The 23,381-nt window shown below is 49.4% G+C and overlaps 1 protein-coding gene across 5 annotated transcripts; it reads right to left on the bottom strand.

The window, feature by feature from the left end:
* Positions 1 to 1,313: 1,313 nt before the first annotated feature.
* Tlr5 (toll like receptor 5) lies at positions 1,314 to 23,099 on the bottom strand. Of its 5 annotated transcripts, XM_042258751.2 has the most exons (4): positions 22,914 to 23,099; positions 17,318 to 17,670; positions 6,408 to 6,505; positions 1,314 to 5,730 (listed from the first exon to the last, which is right to left on the bottom strand). In XM_042258751.2, the coding sequence occupies exon 4, from the start codon at positions 5,725 to 5,727 to the stop codon at positions 3,151 to 3,153; it is 2,577 nt and encodes an 858-aa protein (XP_042114685.1). In that variant the 5' UTR covers positions 5,728 to 5,730; positions 6,408 to 6,505; positions 17,318 to 17,670; positions 22,914 to 23,099; the 3' UTR covers positions 1,314 to 3,150. The 5 variants fall into 5 exon arrangements, with proteins under 5 accessions (XP_042114685.1, XP_015862553.1, XP_076404241.1 ...); XM_016007067.3 differs by lacking the exon at positions 17,318 to 17,670; XM_076548126.1 differs by lacking the exons at positions 17,318 to 17,670; positions 22,914 to 23,099 and adding an exon at positions 22,510 to 22,893.
* Between the last annotated feature and the right edge of the window lie 282 nt (positions 23,100 to 23,381).

Raw genomic sequence — 23,381 nt, 5'->3', positions numbered from 1 at the left:
CCAGCATTTCTGTGAGATTGGCGCCTGTGGTTATGAATTGCTGCAATCATTGAAGTGTCCATGTTTCTTAATGGCCACAGTCTGTTCTTTTATGGTTAATGGACAAGAAAGTTGCTTCCTGTATTGGCTATTGTAAATAATGCTGACAAAGCATCTGGTGGACTATGTACATGTTTCTAATATGCGGGGGACATGTGTGGATTCAACACTACCAGGAAATGACAACTGGATTTCTGAAAAGATGCTAATTTACATATTCAACATCAACCAAGGCGTTTCCATTGTTCCATGTCTTTTTCACAATTTGGTACTGCCAGGCATCTTGATTTTCGTCATGTTGGTGGGTGGGTAGTGTCACACCAACGTGGTTTTGATTTATATTTCTCTAGTGACTAAAGAGAACCAACGCCCTTCAATTTTCTTGCTGAGCAGTAGAGTCCTTTTTTTTTTTTTTAAAGCTTGAAAACAATTTTGTTAGAGTTTAACTTCAAACCAAACCAAACAAACAAATAAAAACCCCAGGGCGGGCAGGGTGTGTACCTCAGCAGATGCTGGGGTGAGTAGACTGGAGAAGAAAAAGGGGAAAGCCATGTCACGTGAGTGAAGCCGGCAGGGAAGTCAGGCAGACAGACCATGTGGCCTAGAGGGGGGCTCCAGAAAAAAAAAAAAAAAAAAAAAAAAAAAAAAGGAAGACCAAAGTGCCAGGGAAAGCATGCTTAGAAGAGAGGTAGAAAGAAAAAGAGGAAAGCCACACTTTTCTGAGTAATTCAGAAGCAGGCAGAGTTGTGGAGCTGCGTGTGTCTATACTTTTCCTCATCTCCTCCTCTTTAGCTGCTCGGCGCCGCCTCGTTCCAGGGAGAGGCTCTGCCGAGACCTGCTGAGTATCATGGCTGTCCCTGTAGTGTGTCCCTGCAGCCAAGGTTGAAGGACAGCAGAGTGGTGAGACTGAACCAGCCCAGCCTCATCTGCCTCCGTCTTTAGGAGCTGTGGCTGTAACTGTCTGGAAGGCTGGGGTCTGGTTTTGCTGTGCCCCTTAGAACAGGGATCAAAAGAGTGGATTCTCTGTGATTAGCCCAGGGCTGTGTTCCTGCCCCCACACACCCGTTCCTCAATGCCAGCACTACTCTTGGCTGTTCCAGATGTGCCCACACCACAAGATGAAGCCCAGTGCCTCCCGGAGCCTGTGGCATCTTCGACCTTCACCTGCCTTCTGTTTCTCTCTGATGTCACTGTCACAGCCTAGCCCTGCCCTTACCCCTCCCTGGAGGTCTAAGAGCACAAGACAACTATATGGACACATAAGAAAGTGGGCGTCATCAGACACTTGGGTATTTATTAAGAACTTACTGTGGACCAGGTCCCACCCTTGGCCCAGCACACACAGGTAAACAGAAAAGGGCTGGCCACCAGGGCTCCCAGTTGGGGTATCCTCACACACACACACACGCCAAACACATCACAGGCATACATTTCAGTGACAGAAATCCGAGGCCACCACAAAGAAGCAGTCATGCTACTGTAGGGAAACAACCCTGGTGGGAGTTAGTGGAGGAAGAAGCCGGGGCAGGAGGCGCAGGCGGAAGACTCCCACGTGGTCCCTAAGCCGTATGCGATGCTGTGACTAGTGAGGGTGGGGCTGGGAGCACGGGGCAAACTTTCCTCATGGAGTCTGTGGTCCAGAGGGGCAGCGAGGGGTAAGTCCTAGGCGAGAAAGAATAGATGTCGTACCGAGAGTGTCCAGAGAAGAAAGGGTGGAGGACTTGGGGTTGGAAGGATTCACGGGGTCTTTATGGACTGGATTTCAAAGAATGTGTAGAATGGATGGGAAGATATGGGAGAACATTCCAGAAAGAAGAGGTGGAGTGGGATGTATGTTGTTTGTATAATGACAAGTATAATGCCGACTGCAGGGTATGCTCAGACACATGCCTAAGAAGTGCAAAGAGTCTGAGGTGCATGTGTCTGCCCCCGTGAGGCTCCAAGAGTGACATTTGGTGGCGAGTCCCCCTGTGCGTTCACGCTGCCACAGCTGGCCTCGCAGGACACTGAGTGTGAAGGAGTTTGAATGACAGGCAAGAGTACTTGGGACGCAAGTTCTTTGGTCTAAAGTTCCTTAACATTTCTGCAGAAAAACTGCTCCATTAATAAATGCACAAAGATGATTAGAAGGCAGAGTACACAAAAATTCCTTTTTAGGATTAAAAAAAAAATGCAAACTCAAAAAAAAAAATCACTGCAGCCTCCAGGGGCCTTTGAATGTGAGTCTTCTCCTCTGGTCACTAGGGCAATTAAGAAAACTATCAGAGAAGCCATGACATTCTTGGCCAGTGAGCGGTTGCCGCATATTTATGAGGTAGATACCGTTAGGCCTACAGGAGAGAACGCCGAGGCCCAGGCATGACATAGAATGCTCGAGTTACACAGCTAAGGAAGCGCAGAAGCAGTAAGAGATCAGTGTGTGACGTCCACATCCTTCTCACACTTGTGCGGCAGACACAACAGCTGGTGTATAGTTGTAGGGAAGAAAACGCAAAGGTCAGGCTGGTGCTAAGTCGTGGAAGGGTGTGAGCATCAGGCGAGAGGTCCAGGTCGGAAGATGGCCATGACCCACAAACGCTGGACCTGCGGGGTCACAACAGGAAGGAAGTGCGCTGTGGCCACAGCGATGGGACCGCTGCCCTCCAACTTCTTCTCACTGAGGGAGAGCGACAGCAGTCCTCAGCACTGGCCTCGTTTCTATGGCCAGACAAGGCCCCGTCTCCTCTGTCCATGCTCTGCAGGGTCAAGAACTCAGGATTATCCAGCAGCCTGCTCTTGAACTGAACAGCACAGAGAGCGTGAAGCCACCTGTCACTGCTCCAAGGTGTCCTCACCATCTAGGAAGCTGCGATTGCATCCAGGACGCACTAGAATGGGAGGAAACAGTATTATCCGGCCTGAAAGGAAATTGATGGTGAGTGGGCCCCTTCAGAAGCAACTGCAGTTTTCTGGACCTGTTAATTTCCATTTGGAAGTCAGTGACACAAAACACCTGTTGACATGGAAATTAAGAGATTGCTGATGCTCTCATAGTCAGAAAACAACCCCTGGGAAGGATCCCCAAATAGTTGTGTGCATACAAAGTTGTGTGCTTGTAAAGGGTTCCTTCCACTAGGAAATGGTTGTTACAGTTTGCAACGGAAGGGTATTGCTTCTCTTCTCTCCCTTTTCTTCCTTGAGTATGTGCCCAGAGAGTTTACTGAGAAACCAGCCAACATCCTGGAGGTCCTCGGGCCACCTCAAGTACTGCTGTTTTTGCAGAAACCCTCTGATAGTCTCATGTTTCATCAGCTGATACTGAGACAGGGACCCCACCACCACCACGATGAGAACATTCTTGAGGTCAGACAGGCACCGACTCTGGGCATACCTGAAGGCTTCCAGGCACCAGCCATCCTTGAGGAATTGCCTGCTCACTAGACACACAGTCTTTCTGCTGCCCCAGACAGCTGCGTGGATGTTGGAGATGTGGTTTTCCCCCGGGATGAAGTCTCTTTCTTCAAAGCACAGCCTGAGTCTGTTGCAGGAACTATACTGAGCATCCAGGTGTTTGAGCAAAGCGTTCTGTGCCCATTCAAAGTCTTTGCCACTGAAGCAAAAATAGGCATCATATCTGTATCCACTAGGTTCCGAACTCTGGACCTTGTCCTTGAACACCAACTTCTGGATGGTCTTATAACACAGGAAACAAGCCCCCCGGAACTTTATGACTATGAGGGTGGTGACGAGGAGCAGAGTCAAAGTGACGGTGCACAGGATGAAAAGGGAAAACTTTAGGGACCGCAAGGTTTCCTCTTCATCACAGTCCTTGGTGGAGATTTCATAAAGGGAGGTCCCTAGCAGCAAGTCAGGGTACATGCAGTATACATCTGCAGGAGAGCCAAGCAGGGTGACATTGGTTAGGTTGAGCCAGATGATAAAAGGGCTAAGTTCACATTGGCAGACAAACTCGTTATGAGTTATGTCCAAGATGCTAAGTGAAGCAAACAACCCAGGATCAGGAGAGAAAAGCTGATTTCTAGATATATCAAGAATCTCTAAATTAGCAGGTAAACTGCCAGGAGAGAGAGAGGTCAGCCTGTTAGCGCCAAGATTGAGCCAACGCAGGGAAACCAGATCGTTAAATATTCCAGGTGGAAGGAAGTTAAGATAGTTACTATTCAGATACAGGATCTGGAGGCGGAAAAGGCCTCTAAAAACATCCCAACAGAGGCCAGTCTCCCAGGCAAGCTGCAGCATGTTTTCTGCAAGGAAAAGCTGTTCCAAGTTCAGGTTCTCTGAAGGGGTGTCGGCTGCCTTGCAGGAAGAAAGGCGATTCTGATTCAGGATGAGAGACTGGAGCTGGGGAATTTGCAGGAGGAAGTAGAGGTCAGACAGATTTTCTAGCCTGTTCTCAGATAACTGGATGAAGTTGGCTGTGAAGCGAACGTGTGGCAAACTGGCCAGCTTATTGCCGCCCAGGAAGACGGTCAGTATGCTTGGAATGAAATTAATGGTTTTAAGAGCATTATCACGGAGATCCAAGGTATGTAATTTTTCCAGGAATCTGAATGTTTGGGATTGAATGATCCCAATGTGGTTCTTTTGAAGGTCAATGTAGGCCACTCTAGGTAGCCCATAGAAGTTAGAATTATAAAGTTCTCCCAAAAGATTATATGATATATTGAGAACCTGGAGATTGTCAAGTCCATGAAATGCGTTGTCTGCGATCTTGTTTATCTTATTAAAGGCAAGGTCCAGAATCTTCAAATCTTTCAGCGTTTCAAACACCCGGGAATTCAAGGAGAAGATATAACCATGGGAGATGTCCAGGAATATCACCGAACTTCTAGCCAGGCCAGCAAATGTGTCCTGGTCAGGGTCCTTCATGTTCTGGAAGCCAAAGCCAGACCCCATTATATGGTACGTAAGCATCAAAGAGGAAACCCGGCTCCCCCAGATGATGTTGCTGAAGTTCCCTGTGATGTCCACTGTCCAGCCATTGCTAGAAAGATCTAGAGTTTCCAGCCACATGTCTCTGAATGGGTTCCTGCATGTCTCCCAGTCCACAGAGACTCTGCTGAACAGGCTAGCTGATTTGAGGCCAAAGAAGGAGAGTGCTTTGCCCTGCAGGGGCTTGAGTTCATCCTCACATAGAGTGAGGATTTCATTGAGAGAAAAATCTATGGCCTTTAAGGAATTCAATTCCTGAAATGAAGAATGGAGATGAAGGCTATAAATCTGGTTGCCAGATAGGTCTAAGCGAGCTAGTGAATTCAGATTCCTGAAGTAGCCATCTCTTAGGACAACACTGGAGAGGCCACAGGCAAAAAGTCGAAGTTCAAAGAGATGGGGCAGTCCCTGAAACGCATCTAGATTCAAGACTTCAATCTTATTTTGGCCCAGGTCCAAGATCCTAAGATTGGGCAGGTTTCTGAAGGCCTCCCGGCCAATGGTCATGGGTGTAAACTGGGTTCCCAGCTCCAGCAGCAGGAGCTGCTTCAGGAATGGAAATGATGTGGCATTGACCACACTGATATAGTTGAAGCTGAGCAGGAGCCTCTCAGTGGTGTCGAGGACCCAGGGGATCTGGGTAAGGTTACAGAAGCGAAATAAGGCTATCTGGCCATCAGAAGAACAGGGAGACATTCCCAGCATGGGGCTGGCCATGAAGATCACGCCTAAGAGGAGGTCAAGTTGATCCGCCATGACCTATGGGGAAAGAGAAGACTAGAAACACATCACAGCCCAAGGATCTGCCCCTGGGTCCTCAGCACTTGAGGGTTTCCGGTGTGATGGGGCTCTTCCCTTGGAGCCCTTGGCTCAACTGACTCCACAAACATTCTGCTGGGTGGAACAAAAGCACTCACTCTTCTTCTCAAATGCTTGATAGTGCATATTTTACACACAGGGCGCCAGCGCTTTAAAGATACCGCAAGCTGGGGAGGTAGCTCAGTGGTAGGGTACTTGACTAGTATCGCCAGGTTCTAGGTTTCCTCCCAGCACCCCAAAAACAGCAAACAACAAAACTGTTACCGACTCGGTGTTTGCTCATTAGTTCCAGAGTTGCTGAGGGAAGTAGAAAATCACAAGGGAGAGAGGCATTTTTACTTCTGTTCATCCAGACATTCCCCATTCTGAACCCCCAGAACCACAGCTGGTGAACAGATTAAAAAAAAAAAAACACACTGATTTCTCTACTGCATTCTAGCCAGACTCTAGCCCATCCTCAAAGATCTGAGCACATCATCATATAGGCCCTGAGTACTTTTTGTGTCTTCCTAAAGAATCAGATTTGGTCAGTTGAATTAAGTGGACTAGGCACCCCCTGCATACTGGACACACACAAGACTGTGTGAGAACGTAACAACAAACAGAAATACACCCACCTGCTGAAGTTCGGTGCAGGGAGCTCACTATCCATCCATGTGCCTCAGTAGCAAAGGTGTCTCACAGGTGTGACTGTCTTGTTTTCCAAGCATAGGTGCTGTGTGAGGACAGAAAAAAATTAACAAGGATCTCAGAAAGCTCAGTGTGTTCTGTGGTGGTCTGAGTAAGAATGGCCCCCATAAGCGGAGATATTTGAACGTTTAGTCACCAGAGAGTAGAACTCTTTGAAAGGATTAGAAGGATTAGGAGGAATATGGTGGAGGAAGTGTATGACTGGGAGAGGGCTTTGAGGTCTCGAAATCGCATGCCAGGCCCAGTCAGTCTCTCTTGGCCTGTGGATCAGTATATAACTCTCAACTACTTCTCCAGCGCCATGCCTGCCACCATGTTTCCACCCTGATGATAATGGACTAAGCCTCTGGAACTGTAAGCAAGCCCCAATTAAATACTTTCTAAGAGTTACTGTGGTCATGGTGTCTCTTCATGGCAATAGAACAGTAACTAAGACACCTTCCATGTGCATGGCTCCCCTGATAAGTTTTAGGCCTCCTGAAGGCCTCTCTGCCATTGCAACAAACCGAATCAGACCAAATCGGAAAGCCCAGGTTTAATGGGTAAAGTTCTCCTGGGTAATCCCCCTGCCCCGCAGAGAGCAGACAGGGAGAAGAAGAAAGGGAAGAACCATGAGTCTGTTTTCTGGGATGATATATATATATATACACATATCTTGTGGGAGTAGTCCTGATCCTCTCTGGGGGAAGAGCTGTGTTTGGTGGGCTTTGAAGGGGCAGGTTTAGGGAAAGAGGTGAGGAGGGGAGCTGAGGTGGATCTTCCACCAGACTCCTTCCAAACATCCCCCATCTTTGGAACACACCTCACTTGTTATCAATGGCTCTTACCAAAAGCCTCTGTTGAAAGGGTCTGTATTCTAGAAAGTGGGGACTGGCCCGGGTGTTGAAGGATTAATTGTCATCTTAGGACACCACTGGGAGGTAGTGGAGCGTTTAGTGGGTGGGGCTAAGTGGGAGGAAGTCAGGTCACCGAGGCTGTGCCTTTAAAGGGGCACTGGCCTCTTGTATCATCCCTTGAGCCGGCCATCTCTCTCCTTGCGGATTCCTGTTTACCCGGTCTAGACTAGCCATCATGGGGCTCGGCTGCCAACTTCAAGTGTGTACTCATCATTTAGACCCAGAACAGTCCCCCCACGGCTCTGGTCATTACCAAACATGAGTCCCGGCTGACATAGCAAGTCTAGAGAGAGCAGACTGGACTCTACAGGGAGAGAGGTGGACAGCTTGAGAGATAATATAAGAGGCAGCTGCTGAAATGGACCTTAAGCGACGCTCCAGCTCTCCTGACGTGCAGCCCCAAGACTATGATTCTAGAAGCTGGTAGAACCCCGAAAGGCAGATGAAGGAATCCAGTGTGAAACGTAAGTCTTTTGAGTGGTACCCAACATGAAGACTCTGAATGCACTTCAGTGGAGAAAAGAAAGGGCAAGCCAGGCTTGGGACCTGAGTAGGAAAACAAGCAGCAGTGGGAAGCTCCCACATCTAACTTTACGTATCCTTTTTTCACGTCTTCCAGTAGGAAGTGGGACCTAGTGTGGCCTCCAAAGCATGCAAGACTATAGCCTCATTGCCCACACCTGAGGATGCCATGGTGCTCTGCTGCACACAGTCAGACCGCCTGACCGTGGGCAACCTACTATTGTAGCCCTTGTATGGTTTGTTTTTTGTGCTTTGTCTGTATAGTGCATGCAAGTGAGTATAAGGATGTGCACACCCATGTGCATGCTTGCAGAGGCCAGGGCAGGATGTTGGGTGTCTTCCTCTGTCGTGTTCTGCCTTGCTGCCTTGGGACAGGGCCCTCACAGAACGGGAAGCACACTGTTCTGACTTGCCCAGCTGGCCAACAAGCTCTCAGGATCTTCCTCTCTCTTCAGCATCCTGTCCCCAAGCATTGAGGCTGCAGGCACATGACACTGTGCACAGCTTCTTCACAGGCTCTGAGGTCTTGAGTACTTTGAAACTCTGGTGACAGTTCTGTGACCTTATCCTCCACTGGCATCACAAACCTAATGCTGTACCCGGACTCAGAGCACATCAGCCTCCCTGAGCCTGCCTGTTTTCATGTGATCTAGAGGACCTTCAGTACACATACAAACAACCACCACGGTTCATAGGTTGGGGGTGGAAACACTGTCTGTAAGGGGCTAGATGGTAAACGTGTTAGGCTGTGCAGTCTAAACACAGACTGCTGGCCTCTGTTCTAGAAGAAAAGAGAACAGAAACTCTGACTCCAAGAATAAGGGTTTTTAAGTGACTCTAAGATACACATGGTGTTGAGATACAAGAAGGTTCAGGAAAGAGCTAGTGTGGTCCCCAAGTCACCGATGGCTTTGCAGCTGTTATCTTCCCCAAACATCGGGCTGATTTCTCATCTCATGTAACCGGATGGAGACATTCCCTCAGAGACACAAGTGTGAGGATGCCCGCTCAGAGAAGCACGGTTGAATTTCTTCATTTCAATTCTGACTTTTGAAGGGATCAGTGTTGGTCCCCAGGTACGTCTGCTGAACTAGATGACCTTGAATTTCTGGTAATAAGTGACAGGCCTAAATAACATATATCTCAAGATATATTTCAATTTCCGAATCCACAAGAGAAGCTAAAATTAAAGCAAGGAAGATGAAACCAACTGAGCAAGCAGATTTCAAACAACTCACTGGACCCAAGTTCTAATTACAAAGATATCATGCAGACCTACATCTTTAAGAGATATAAAAAGGTGGGATGATTCCATTTTTACCTCTGAAGCAGATCTCTGGTTAAAGTGGCTGACAGGACAGGGGAGCCAGGGAGCCAGCTAAGCATCAGATGAGGTGATGGAAGAGGCTCATGCTGAGAGCGTGGGAGGGGAACCAGCAAGCGTTTGTTCTGTGATGGAAGCCAGAAGCTCGAATGTGTGGAAGTAACGACATCCAACCCCAACAAGGCGAGCCGAACTAAAGATGAGCACCAGACTGCCAAGCTCTTCCAGACTCCAACTTCTGAATGATGAGCGTCCAGGAAGGAGTCCACATAGCAGAGGTGGGGCAGTGAGAACTGAATTGTGTGGGCATGAGGGGAGACCACAGAGACGGGCAAGGGACTAAAGCCACACCCCTGAGTGGCTGAGGTCAGAGGGGCGCAAGGTCCTGCATGTGAGGGGAGAGCCCAAGGGAAGCATTAGAGCCATGGCCACTTGCTTCTCTCTAGGTCCAGGAGTTCGGCCCTAACCTTCAGGAAATCCCTTCAACCCCCATCAGAGGAGTCTGCCCTCTAGCGCTTGCCAAGAGTAGAGGGAGGAAAAGAAGAAGAGTGGACTAAACTTAAGGGACAATGGATCCATGACTCATTATCCAGATGAGAAAAAGAAACACAGACAGTAACTTCCATAGTTAGGAGTCTCTGGTGACATACACATGCCCTGGTCATAGATGTAGAGCAAGCGTGAGGTCCTGGGTTCGGTCCTCCACCCACCATGAACACCCACTCAAGACAAGTCATTGCCCTTCAGCTAGGTGTGGTGGTGCATGCCTGTAATCCCAGAACCTGAGAGAAGGAGGCAGAGAATCGAGAGTTCAAAACTAGATTCCATAGTTAAACCTTATCTCAAACAAAAACAAAAACCACCTCAAAAATCATACACTGTGCTTCCAGGATTTATAGGGAAAAAAAAGGAGACAAAGGACAGGAATGAAATAAAAATGGTATGTGGTGAGCTCAGTTAAATGAATGAGTGACCCATTAATACTTCGGTAGACATTGGAAAAAAAATCTCAGGACTTTGGAAAAGACCTGAGGTTTGCTGGTGGAAGTGGGCACCAGGAGGGCTGCAGTTGCCAAATTATTATGAAATGGTGGGACTGTCTGGTACCAGGGGGAAGATTTTAATGCCAACTGTAGATGCCTGAGGCTCAAAACACATGAAGAGCTGAGGCAGCTGACAGACACCGGGGTGCATTTTGTGTACTTTAGGTGGCTTAGTTCAGCTTGGTGCACTTTTCTATCTTTGGATTTAAGAAATTGCATACAAGAAAAAATGAACTAGGCATTTCTAATACCAGGGCTTTTTGTTTTGTTTTGTTGCTGTTGATTGAATCCATGGCCTTGGGCATGTTAGGCAAGAGTGTTCCACTGAACCATATCCCCAGTCAAGTTCTCTAATACACCAATAATCTTCCCAAATGTATCAGTATCATTGCCTAATGTCAGTTTTCTTAGGAACTAGTGCACATTTTGAGACAAGCATTATAGCTGAACAGACAGCGCCAGTTCAGTTACGGAAGGGGGATTTCAGTTGTATAAACAGTTTCACCTCCTGCACCGAATAGTAGGATGGACTTGGGAACAGCCAGGCAGACCCAGCTTCAGGGATGGGGGAAGGCCAGGGTCCTCTCTCCAGCCTCAGTGTCCTTATGTTTCTCTTAGAGACTGACCAAGATGAACAGTCCTCAACCTGGTTACCTATTAGAGTCACGGTAGAGTCTTGAGACCTGTGAGATCTGTGTTTCTGTAGGCCTATTCAGTGAGACACTTACAGATGGGGGGTGTACCCTCAGAAATCTGTATTCTTAACAGGTATGAAAATTTTATCTACACTCAGGCCCAAGAGTCATTGGCATAAATCAATAGTTGTTGAATTTGCCAATACCCTGAAATTACCTGGGGTCTGAGCCTGGGTCCCAGCAGAGAAAGGCTGGTTTTAGTTGACCTAGCAGGCATCTCTAGTATTCAGCCCACAGGTCCCATGCAGCCAAAGATGGTCAGGAATGCTGCCCAACACAAAATTATAAACTTATACTTTAAAAATATGAGAGTTTTGCTCATTTTTTTTGTAACTTGATCACAAGGTTCTTGATGCTATGTTGCAATGTTAAAAGGTTGGCCATCCCTAGTAGAGTGAGGCATGGGCACCTGGAGTTGTTAGCTCTCCGTAGGTGACTCGGGGCTCTAACAGTTTGAACACCTGCTCCTCCGGCTGTAATCCCAGTAGTTGGAAGTGAGAAGGAGGAGGATGTGGGGCTCAAGTTCATCCTTGGCTACATAGCAAGTTCAAGGCTATCCTGAGCAATGTAAGGCTCTATCTCAAAAAAACAAAAAAAACCCACCAATTTAACAAGCTAAAACCCGCTACTGGCGCTCCAACAGATTCTACAGGCCTGGAGGCTATTGAAAGTAGCGTTTTAAAACTGTATCCCAGGCTCCTTTGATGCAAGCAGTTCTCAGGCCATGCTTTGAGAAATGTGGGTCTAAAGGATCCCCTCTAAGTCACACACCCTGCGTTTCCCTTGCAGGAAGCAGCTCTGGCGAGAAGGCTGGAAGACCGTTGAGTATTGGGTTTTGATTGGGTTTGATTATTATGGCCGGGTTAACTTGTGTCTAGGGCTCTGAGGGGGACAAACAGGAATAAAACAATCAATGCTGGCCTCCAAACTCCTGCCATGCAGTGTTAATTAAGATAATCAGGCCAGAGAGAGAAGGTCAGCATCCTTTTCGTTTCAGCTGCCTTCATTTGGAGTTAATCCCAGCCATTAAGAGAGCAGGTTCCTTTCTTAATTGCCTGAGTAGAAAAGCTGCCTGTTGAAGCAATCTGAGTTATGGGCTCTGGTATCGGCAGCAAATCCATAGGCTTTTATTTTGGGGGTGCCGCTGCTCCCCTGACACCACAGTTAGTTATTGAATGCCTCAGGCTGAGCCAGGGAAGCCCTTGTTTTAATTGAATACATGATCCTTAGAAAAATCACAGCAGTAATGGATCGTTGGCAAGGCCCCGGAGTCTGAGCTGAGTCCCAGGCTAGCTATGTCCACAAGACACATTGTGGAAAGAATGTTTCCTCTGGTAAGTACCAGGTCCAAACCTGGGGCGCCACTGGAGCACCAAGCATGGAAGGCTCGCTATACAGAAAACCAAAATTTGGGCTGGAGAGATGGCTCAGTGGTTAAGAGCACTGGCTGCTCTTCCAGAGGTCCTGAGTTCAATTTCCAGCAGCCACATGGTGGCTTACAACCATCTTTGAGATCTGGTGCCCTCTTCTGGCCTGCAGGCATACATGTAGGCAGAACACTATATACATAATAAATAAATAAATAAATAAATAAATAAATAAATAAATAAATAAATAAATAAACAAATAAGCTTAAAAAAAAAAAGAAAACCAAAAATCATTTGCAAATAGGTGCCTCAGAGAGTGTCTCCAAAGTTCACATAATAATAACCTGTGGACTAATTCCCAGTGTGAGTACGGGATGCAGGCTTATAGACAGAATGCTGGAGAAACTGTGGACCCAGAAATGCTTTGGACTTTTCCAAGGGTTGCCCATTTGGTGGAGTCATAACTTGAATCTGAAGTGTCTTCCTTGGGCTCTTATTTGAATAGCTGGCCCCTCCACCTAGTGGTGCTGTTTTGGGGAGCTCTAGAAGCTTTGGGAGGTGAGCCCTAGTTGGAGGGAGTGAGTCACTGGAGGTGGGTCCTTGAAGCTTATTGTCTCTGGTTCCTTCTCTTCATCCTCTGTGGCCTGTCTACTGGCACGTTTCCTTCTCCCACCCCCATGAACCATCTCTACAAACCATCCCCCAGCACCTTCAGCCCTCAGGCTTCCCAGCTCTTCCAGGCCAGCTGCCTGCCCTCTGTATGTCCACACACCATGCGTCCTGGCATCCACACAAGGGTGTACTACTCAGGTGTGCCCTCAGCACACTGTCTCCATGTCCCTTATTTCTCCTTCAGTTCAGGAGTCACTTCACACAGCAGCCAGCTTTTCCTTGTTCCCGTTCCTAAGAGAAATAGGAAGGCCAGGCTCCAGCCCTGGGTCTGCTGCTGCCCTCTTCCGGTCTGAACTTGTGTGTGTTGGGGGGTGGGGGGGGCGGGGGGCTCGGCACAGGAGAGCTCAGCACAGCCAAGAGGTAGCCCCACTCTGTGCTGCTGTGAGGGGATCCAACTCTTCAGGCTGAGGCTGACATGGGTAGAGGATGGCTCACTCATTCCATCATGATTGCCAGAGGCACCATCTCCACAGCTGGGAGCAGACTGCCTGTTCCTGAGAGCTGGGGATGGTACAGCTCTCATACTCCTCAGCCCCACCCACTCTAGATCCTTTGGGATTGGCCCAGCAGGTGAATGCCCAACACTTGACAACTGCTCTCCAAACAGGACTCCGAGATTAGCACATTAGTTTTCTAGGGATGCTGTGAGCTCAGGAGAGTGATTTATTTACTGATGTTCGCTGTTCTCATTAGGGTCTGTTTGCCTTTGCCTCTCTAAATGTTTATGATTCCTCAATACAAAGCACGTCTGTTATGTCTAGCCCAGCAAGAACTTTCCCACTTATCTGTAATCTTTGTTCCGTGTGCAGGGGTTGTGGGGGCTGCAGGGGGGAGGGGGGAGGGACGGCATGAGGAGCGCTGAGTTCCCAGTCTCGGGGGTTCTGGGGGGTGGGAGGGTGGAACTCGTGGGAGGCTAGAAATTCCCCACCTTCTTTCAGAGCCACAGGCCTAATACTAGACCTCTGCAAAGATGCACGCACAAACTGCCACCAGGCTCCCTGGGCTGTACTTAAAAAGTCACCTGCATCCCTTTTTGTAGATTAGAATTTCCTTCTCGATGCCATCTAGTGCTTTGTTCTCCCTGGCTTATGGTAAATGTTTGCTGAATGGATGTACCCGTTTGCATCCAGCTCTCTCTCGGGCCTGCCTCGCTCCTCCTGGCCCTGCAGGGATGGCTGCCCAGCGGATGAGAGATTTGTGTGCTTCTCTTGGTCCCTTGCATGGGACTGGCCTCAGCTTGTTCAGAGCAGCTATCCCCTTGGTCTCTCCTCAAAAATCTTACAAAGTGGGTGAGGTCAGCATGGATTCCCCAAGAAGCCAGCATCAGCAGCTGGGAACTTCAGCAGTTTCACTGTGGAGTTCCACTGCCCGCCTCAATTCAAGGCCCACTGCCTTAGATGACCAGTGACCACCCTGCTTATCTCCCATTGAGTTATGGTTTGGATCTTAAATATCACCAGAGGCCCATGTGTTAAGTCTTAGCCCCCAGCTTCTGGCGCTCTTGGGGGATGGTACAACCTTTAGGAACGGTGTAATGAGGTAGGTTAAGGTACTGTAGCTGTGTGTCCTTGAAGGGGATATTGAGACTCTCGGCCCCTCCTGTCCGTCTTTCTGCTTTTGATGTTATAAGATAGGCCATGTGCGCTTCCATGACTACTACGCTGCCATAGGCCTCAGACCAACAGGCCAAGTGACTATGGATTAAAGCTTTGAAACCTCCCCCCTTACAGATTAGCTCAGGTATTTTGTCACTCTGACAAAAAATCTAAGTGTGTGACCCTAACACATGCATCCTTACACACATGTCTCTAACACATGCATGCTACTGGAGAGAGCTTCCCAGAAGACAGCATTGACTAGAAAAGTCCTCGATGAATTAGTCAGTAGTTAGGCCCGCAAACCAGAACTCTTCAGGGTGGCTCCAGGGTCCCCACCTCAGACTGCAGGCCTTCCAGAAGAGCTACCTAGAGGGGACACGTCAGGCTTGAACTGTCGTTTTACAGAGGTAATTCAACCCAGCCAACTGTCCTCATCACCTCTATACTGTCTGCTGTCACGGCCCTGCGTCTGACTTCACCTTCAGTCTTAGAATTTGGCCTCCCCTCGGCCTCCACGTCTCTGCTTAGCCTGGTCCCCAAGCTCCGAGTGCATGTCTATGTCTCGTTGGCTCATCCCACCCCATCCTCCCTCCAAAGGCTATCTCAAAGCAGTCCTGACATCTCTCCAGGCACGTTCACCCCCCTCCCTTGACATTCTGGCTCCATCTCCATGGCAGCATTTCATTACATTACACCTTTCCTGCTAGGCTGTAAGTCATGAGGCAAGGACTGGGTTTTGTTCATACTCGATCCCCCACCGTTCCTAGCACGACCCCAGCGCCCCAGCAATATTCATCCCATTAGCGTTTGGAAGCCACAGTCGCTGTGTCCCATCCTAACACCGGGGACATCTAATAAGTTCTTCTCATTCTAGGGGCAGTGGATTGCGGGTTGTTCAAAAACTCCGGAGACCGTAGGAATCTCATCACAGCCGTGGTAGCAAAAAAATAAAAAATAAAAAAAATTAATGAATCAGGAGACACAGCATTTGCTTTCCTAAGAGAGAATAACTAGAAAACATTACACACATTTTCCTGCACTGTGCATCACTTTCCTTTCAGCAGGTCTCTACTATGTGTGATTTCACTTCTTTCTTTGGCTTTTTGTGTTGGGGCTTTTTTTTTTTTTAATTAAAGTTTAAAGTTAGCATACAAAAGCGATGAGTTTCATTATGGCATTTCATTCATATAACTGTCCTTATCTTTGTTCTTACTCATCTTGATGTTTGGCTTTCTGAGACAAAGTCTCACTGTGCAGCCCAGGTTGGCCTTGAACTCAAAGTCTTCCTGCCTCTCAGATGCTGGGATTAGAGGTGTGAGCCCCCAGTCCCCTTAAATGGAATCTTCACTGGAAGTGAAATGTTCTAAATAATTTTTGAAATTGAGACCTGTAAGACATGAGGGCTGAAGAGACTGAGAAATGTCTGGCCCAGCCTCTGGTGCAGAAGGTGACTTCTAAGTCCTTCAGTCACCTTTCTGTTGTGCACCACCAGGGAGGAAGAGACAATCACTACAGTGTTGTGGATGTTTCCCTTGGGGACCCAGAAGTCTTTTTCATGACCTGTCTGCGATCATTTGGTTTCTGAGCTCCCAGTACTAGGACAAGACAATTACCAAGAACTTGCTGACTCAGGGGTCTTGTGGGTTTCTGAGGGTGGGGGTGGGGGGAGTAGGATGGGGTGGGGGAGGGAGGTGCTGGGGATGGGAGGCATGAAGTAAGGCCACCATGAGGGTTTGGCATCTCAGAGCAGCAGAGCTGGGTGAATGGCGGCAGGGTTAGGAGCTGGTGTGTAAGCACTGGGTCTCAGATATGGATGGGGCATCCTAAGAGCTGAAGAACTGACGAGTTGAGCATCAGATCATTTTCTAGATGATTCAACGGGCACCTGGTGAGGTCGCGCCCTTGACTAATGTCTCACCCAGAGTACATTGTGGAGCTGGGATTTGAATCCAGTTGCAAGCCCAGTTGTCAGGTTGTCGTTGTGATCTTTAAACAAAATCAAACCTGAAAATTCTACCAAACATATAGAGCCTCAAAGATGCTGTGCACAGGGGTCCCCTGGAGGCGGAGATGCTGATCCATTTGGTCTGGGGAAACCTGAGAGCGTGTGCTTTTGTTAATTAAGAGAAATTTGTGTGTGTGTGTGTATGTGTGTGTGTGTGTGTGTGTGTGTGTGTGTGTGTGAGAGAGAGAGAGAGAGAGAGAGAGAGAGAGAGAGAGAGAGAGAGAGAGAGAGAGAGAGGGGCACAGTGCTCATGCGGAGGCCAGAGGACCACTTCAGGTATTATTCCTCTACTACCTTATTTGAGGCAGGATGTTTTTGCTGTTTGCCACTCTGTACCCCAGAATAGCTGGCCCCCAAGCTTCTGGGACTCTCTCGTCTCTTCCATCTCCTTGCAGAAGCAATGGGATTGCTGATTGTGTGTTACAGTTGCTGGTTTCGATGTGGGGTGCTAGGGATTTGAACTCAGGTCCTCACACTTGGGCTTTCCCCGTTGAGCTACCTTCACAGCTAAAGAGCCTGCGGGTCTAACGTGCTGCCAGGTGATTCTGATGGGGCTGGCCCAGTGAGCACATCCTAGTGGACAGGACTTTGGGAGTCCTGCTTTTAGCCTCATGGTTGTGCGGCACTAATCCATTCGCCTGTGAATGCCTTATGGACAAAATTCTATACGACTGGTTTTGAGCTGTATTAATGAATTCACCCCAAATTCTCTCACCTCTCGCTGGGGATTTCTCATGAGGAAGAGCTGGAAAAGCCCCATGGTTTAATCTGAGCGAAGGAGGCAACAGAGTTTGGGATTAACTTCTCAGGTCCTGCAGAGGTGGTACTCTTGGACACCAGCAGGGGGCACACACTGGGCGGAGACCAGGGGAGGAGCCCGCCTCGCCCTCAGCGGGGAAAACCGGAGCTGGGCTCTGCCGGGAAGCGCCAACTGCCTGCCGAAATGCGGGGCATTTTCCAAATTAAGACGCCAACCAAACTAGTGGCTAAATTCGATGTAGCTCCACAATTTAACAGGTGCGTGAGCTGGGGCGAGCGCTGAAGTTCTTTGAGTATCAGTTTAATCATCTATAAAATAGCAAGGATAATCGTTACCGCTTCCTCCAGTAACACCGGGTGTGGGGGGGTGGGGGCAAACCAGAGAACCAGCGACCTGTGTACAATCCTCCAACAGTGCCTTGCTCAAAGAGACAGCATCATCCACGTACCCACACCTCAGCAGAAAGGCACACCCTGAGAAACCGCTGAAGAGGAATGCAGAGAAAAGGAACATTTCCTGGAGCGGGTTGGTGTGTCTTTTACCATTCACGGGAAATTACATAACAATGACTCCCGTTTGCTTTAATATCTTTAGGCAATGGTCCCCAGCACTCCCAAACAACAAGCAAACAAAATGATACTCTGTAAAACCAGTGTTAGTATCCCAAAGGTCTAGGCTCGGAATGGCTCTTTCTGCCTGCTTATTATAGACTCATTAGCACACTTTTATAACAGCTGATCAAAACGAAATCATTTCCACTGAGTGATTATGCAAAACTAGCTCCTGGCACGACACACTTAAAACCCCCGGGTGAAGGGAGCTCACATGGCATCGGACATTCCGATCTGTCTGTCGCCAGGTTTAGGCTCCGTCGCCGGCGCTCTGAATTAGAAAATTAACACCGCAGGCTCTGACAGCCTCCCCAGATGCAGCTCAGCTAAACCTCGAGTATCACTGGACAAAGTAAACTGCCAGGAAAGCTGGGCAAGTGCCAGGTCAGGGAGCTGGGCCAGGGAGAGCTGGGAAGTCCAAGGCAGCAGGTAACGACACAGACAATTTGCTTAGAGCAACACAAGTCCTTTGCAGAGTGATGTAAATTGGAAGCCGCTGGGATTGGGTGGGTGTGTGCGGACAGGGAGTAGAAACCTTATTAAGCCCAGGTCAGACATGCAGAGGATGGGAATTTGAAGGTGAGATAGTAAAACACTTGAGAATAGTCCTGGGGAGGGTCTGTACTCAGTATTTGAAGAGAAAGCTTCTTAGGCCAAGCTGGGTCCCAAAGTAGGGGGAGGATGGGCCTAAGAATCCAGGTGCAGAGGAGGAAAGAGGACTTCATCAGACCGAGACAGGCAAGGGCTGGGTGATGTGCCCTGATGAGAAGCATGTGTTCCCCCAGCAGGTTTATGCACATGGAGTCTGCCAAGGCAGGACATCAGAAGTGTTTGTGCTCCATTCAAGGTTGGGGCAGGAAGTCAGTGTGACCAGACTCTTGTCTGCTGGTGACAGTTACCTCCATGATATATGAGACCACAGCAGAAAGCGCTGGGTCCAGAGACGCCACATCTGAGTTTGAATCCTCCGTCAGCTACCAACTGGGGATTCTGGACAAGTCTTGGTCTCCTTGTCCCCAGTTCCTACATTTCAGGTCACAACATCCCAGGGATGATAGCGGCGTTAAGGTGCATGTGTTCAAATCCTTGAAGGGTCTCTGTTGCTCCAAACTGGGTGGGTGAGTGATGTATCTGCATAGTGGTGACCATGAACTAGAAGCATGTCCCCGTTTTTGTGGACTCTGAAACTACCCAAGGAAGTCTGACAGCAGTCAGAGCCAGCCAATCCTGCCCGGAGCAGAACATTCACCTCCATGTAAGCAAAGCTGCAGCTTGTCACAGGGGACCTTGAAGGCAGAGGAAGAGGAAGGCCTTTGACCTACTGATGAAAATGGTTCCACGTGTATCCTGGCTTTAAGCAAACCTTACTCTCAGAGTGGAGACTGATAATGTTTGGGATGAGAACACATGTTTTCCCCTTCCTTGTGTTCCCACCCTGCCTCCCCCACCTCCACCATTCACAGTTTCTCTGGTCCTTACCCTCTGGCAAACATGTGACAGAATTACACCAAGAGCTAGCTTGTGGGTTCCCAAGCAGGGCCTTTGGGGTGTGGACATAGACTCTTTGCTGAGAAATCCAGGGAGAGAGCAGCTTGGCCATAGACACAGAAGAGGAAACATGGTCTAGAGGGCCCAGGAGGACAGGACTTGGTTCAGGCCCTGGGGGATTAGCTTTGTGTTGTGAAGTGCCAGAGCCATTAGAACAGAAAGGGCTGCTGGGAGCCGGGAGCCGGGGACTAAGACCTCCCTTAGGGATAACCGGAGTGACCCGAGGACTGGGCAGTACACACTCACTACCCCTGTCCCTGAGGGCTTGGCGGTGCATAAAATCGGAAATTGTGACAATCCCAGGGTCCCATTCACTGTGAATCCCAGGCCAGTGAGATCCAGAGTTCAAGTGCACAGGAAGTTGATTTCTAGAAATTAAAGGAGTGTTCTGGCAGTCTCGCACATCTGAGCATGTCCATGTTAGGGATCCACATTCACTGCTTCGTCACTACGGAGATGGAGATGGGGAGATGGAGTCACATCTCCAAGCAACCTGTGGTCCTGAGCTCAGGGCCAGAGGTGGCTTTTGGTGCGGCCTCTGTTACATTTGTGCAGAGTTCAAATCCTTTCAGGGTTTCCCTTCCTCTAAAGAGGGGTGAATATGAAGGGCAAATGGGATGGGACAAACAGCTCAGATTTCTGGGTCTCTTACAGTATCTCACACACTGCATTTTGCTCATTGGCTATTAAGTTACTTATTGACTGTGAGAGCGCTCTAGGGCACATTGAAGCTGAGTCCAGATGGAGAACTGGTCTGGCAACACTGGGTAATGGTCCTTGCGGTGGCATCAGGAATGTGAACACGAACCAGACAAAGGGCCAGGTCACTTGTCCTGGGTGTAACAGAGAGGTTTTAAGTGAATAGATCTCAAGCCAGGCCTGATGAGTCTGAATCCCAGCTCATCGCGTAATCACTCAGTCCTTAGAACAGTGCCTGGCTCCACATAAATGCTACTTATGCATTTATCACAATTACCCATATTATTAATGTGTATGGAGGGCAAAGTATCTGACCATTATAAGGTAAAGTTAAGGGCTGGGGAGATGGATCAGCAGTTAAGAGCACTGACTGTCCTTGCAGACACCCCACGTTTACCTCCCACCATTCACTCTGACAGCTCACAACCACCTGTAACTCCAGCTCCAGGGGATCCCATGGCCTGTTCTGGCCTCCACGCACACCTGCACCTGGGTGCACATACTCTCACCTGCCTCTAATCCCGGCCCGTGGGAGACGGGGTAGTAAGAGGAGAACTTTAAGGCCAGCCCCCCGGAACACACAGAGTTCCAGGATAGTCTGGGCTTCACCCAGTCTCTAAAAGAAAAAGTAGAAGATGCTCTGGGGAGAGGAGGGGAAGAGAAGGCATGGTCAGAACCATGAAGGAAGCCAGTGTGGCAGGGCTGGTGTGTGGAGTGCGGGGGTGGGCTGGGGTGGGGGGAACATGCAGCAGGAGCGGGGCTGCAGAGGGGAGTGAGCAGGTGGACTGCAGGAGCCCCTGCTTGTTCCGATCCAGGCTCTCCTCCGGCCTGGCCTGGGCCTTACCTGGTTTCTAAGTTGAACATCTTAACATCCAGCTCTTCCAAGTGTTCTCAGCCCCCACACCCTGTTTCCTGGAGTTAGCAGACGCCACTCTATGATTTTTCCTCGACTGCACTCTAATTGGCTCACCGTTGCAGGTTTTATCTTCCCACCGCCACCTGGACAGCTCAGAACTGTGGGGGCCATGCCCCAACCTTGTCCCACAGAGCTGAGCATGTCACAGCCATGGTTCACCCATCCGAAGACTATGAAACCGGGACTGGAAAGATCTGACTGAAGGTGTGGATCTACCCTCTGAATTCTTCTCCACAAAACAAAGAATGAAAGAAACACACCTGGGCTCAGGAACTGGCTACTTCAGGGATTTTTTTTTGCTACATGGGACTGACAGCATGCAAGGACAAACAGAACGATTCTGATTCTACTCCCCAGCAGAGCTAAAACTGAGGATGCAGGAGATTACCGAAGAAACCTTTGTGGTGGAGACAGCAGCCCCAGGAGAGGTCGTCCCTCCCCAGACAACACTAAAACCTGACAAGATTAGCTTTGCAGGCACACAGTGGAATCAGAAAGCTCTTCTTGCTTTGCTCAGAGCAACAAAGGTTGGAGGGGAGTGATCCTGGGCCACCGATTAGGATGGAAGTGTCTTCCAGTATGACCATCAAGCCCATATGTATGAGCTAGGTCATTCTGATTTTTATAATAGGGACTGTTTTTTGTGCCACTCTGTAATTAAGTTTGACCTAGGCCCCTACTCTGGGATACCCCCAGAACCCCACACAGTGTGAACGAGGAAACACTTTGCAGAGCAGAACCCAGGGCTCTCTTCCCAGGATTCCCTCCTGACTCTACCTGGCATGCTGGGAGTTCCTCACTATTGATTTCTGCCCCAAGGAATAAGGTGAATGTAGTCAAGAGCTAGATACAGATCCCGGACAAACTACTCAGAGTTGTATCCTTTGAGGAAAGACAGAGAAAAGAGACCAAGCCACATGTGTGCGGCAGAGCCCTGCTGCCTCATGTGACCACGGCAGGTAAGCATCCCACACCCTCTTCCAGGCACTGGGTTGAGGAAGGCATGGCTGCACACTCGACTGATAGGGTCATCCCTCAGCAACAGTGTAAATGGCGCTGCGGTCGGTCGAGCTGCTTGCCCATGGTGCACAGCGTTGCGGTGATGTGTTCCAAACACTAGCTCACTCTAGGGCTAACCCACAGCTGGGAGGAAGCTGTCACCACACAAGCCCTCAGGAGCCTTCCTGGGGAACACATCTTCTCTCCCAAGACAACCAGCAACAAGGTAGTCCCCAAGCCACCATCACTCCCCAGGGACCATCACTATAGCTGTGGTTTTACAGAACAGAGCCACGGCTGTAATCGCCAAAGGCGATTTCTTCACAGCCTCAGGGCCAACAATATTCTCCATGGAGTCAATTGGGTTGGCCTACCTCTCGCTGCCGCGTAGGGTGTTCAAAGCCTTCAGTGCCAGTGACTTTTTAAGGCATCCATAGCTCAGTTGATGGTGACTGACTCCCCTTTCCAAGGAAGGTTGTGACTCGATAGCCACTTGCCTCTTTTAGAGGGTGGGGCCAAAAGGTGAGTGACACACTAGGGAATCCGTAGTCCTAAAACCAGCGTGCAAGCGACCTGTCAATCCTAGAGTTGCCCTGGTGGGCACAGGGTATGTACTCTCTGCTAGTTCTCCCGCTCTGCTCTCCATCCACCACCAGGGGACCCCAGTTTCCATGGCACTGAATAGTGCGCCTTCTAGGGGCTGGATGTCAGGTTGGAGGGAGAGTTAAAAGGGCCCAGGACCAACCCAGGAGGAGGGAAGAGGGGCGGTGGCACCAACCGTGTCCAGCCGCGTCCAGCCGCGTCCGGGGCCCCGCCGGTCTCAGGGAACCCGTTGCAGGACCCGCTGCAACTACAAGGCGTTTCACCTTCCAAGCGGGATCCCCGACACCGCGGGCTCCAGGGCCAACCTCACTCCCTCCAGGCACCAAAGCTGCCTTCGAAAGCAGGGCTCGGGAAGTCCCCGCCCGCCGCTAGGGGTTCCGCCCACAATTCTGACCACGCCCACCCTGTGGTCCACGCCTCCTCCCCAGGAGTCCTGGCCAAATTACCACAGCCTAGGCGCTCTCTTTGCTCCCTCGCCAGGGGGAAGACCTTTATACCTGCTGCAGTGATCTTGTGACTGAGGCAGGAGAGAAAGCAGAGTTGGGGCGGGCTGTCATAGAGCCCAGGACAGGATTCAGAGGGCCTGCCGTGACTTCTGGAGATACCCCAAACATCCACCGAAATAATCTAAGCCGGCACTGAC

This window comes from Peromyscus maniculatus, chromosome 11 (genome assembly GCF_049852395.1).
Source record: "Peromyscus maniculatus bairdii isolate BWxNUB_F1_BW_parent chromosome 11, HU_Pman_BW_mat_3.1, whole genome shotgun sequence".
Taxonomy (NCBI): Eukaryota; Metazoa; Chordata; class Mammalia; order Rodentia; family Cricetidae; genus Peromyscus; species Peromyscus maniculatus.
The sequence above is the reverse complement of the archived record's forward strand: the minus strand, read 5'-3'. Positions and strand labels throughout refer to the sequence as shown.

Excerpts from the sequence above, each read along its gene's own strand:
- Tlr5 (XM_042258751.2), bottom strand. The coding sequence starts at position 5,727 with ATGGCGGATCAACTTGACCTCCTCTTAGGCGTGATCTTCATGGCCAGC.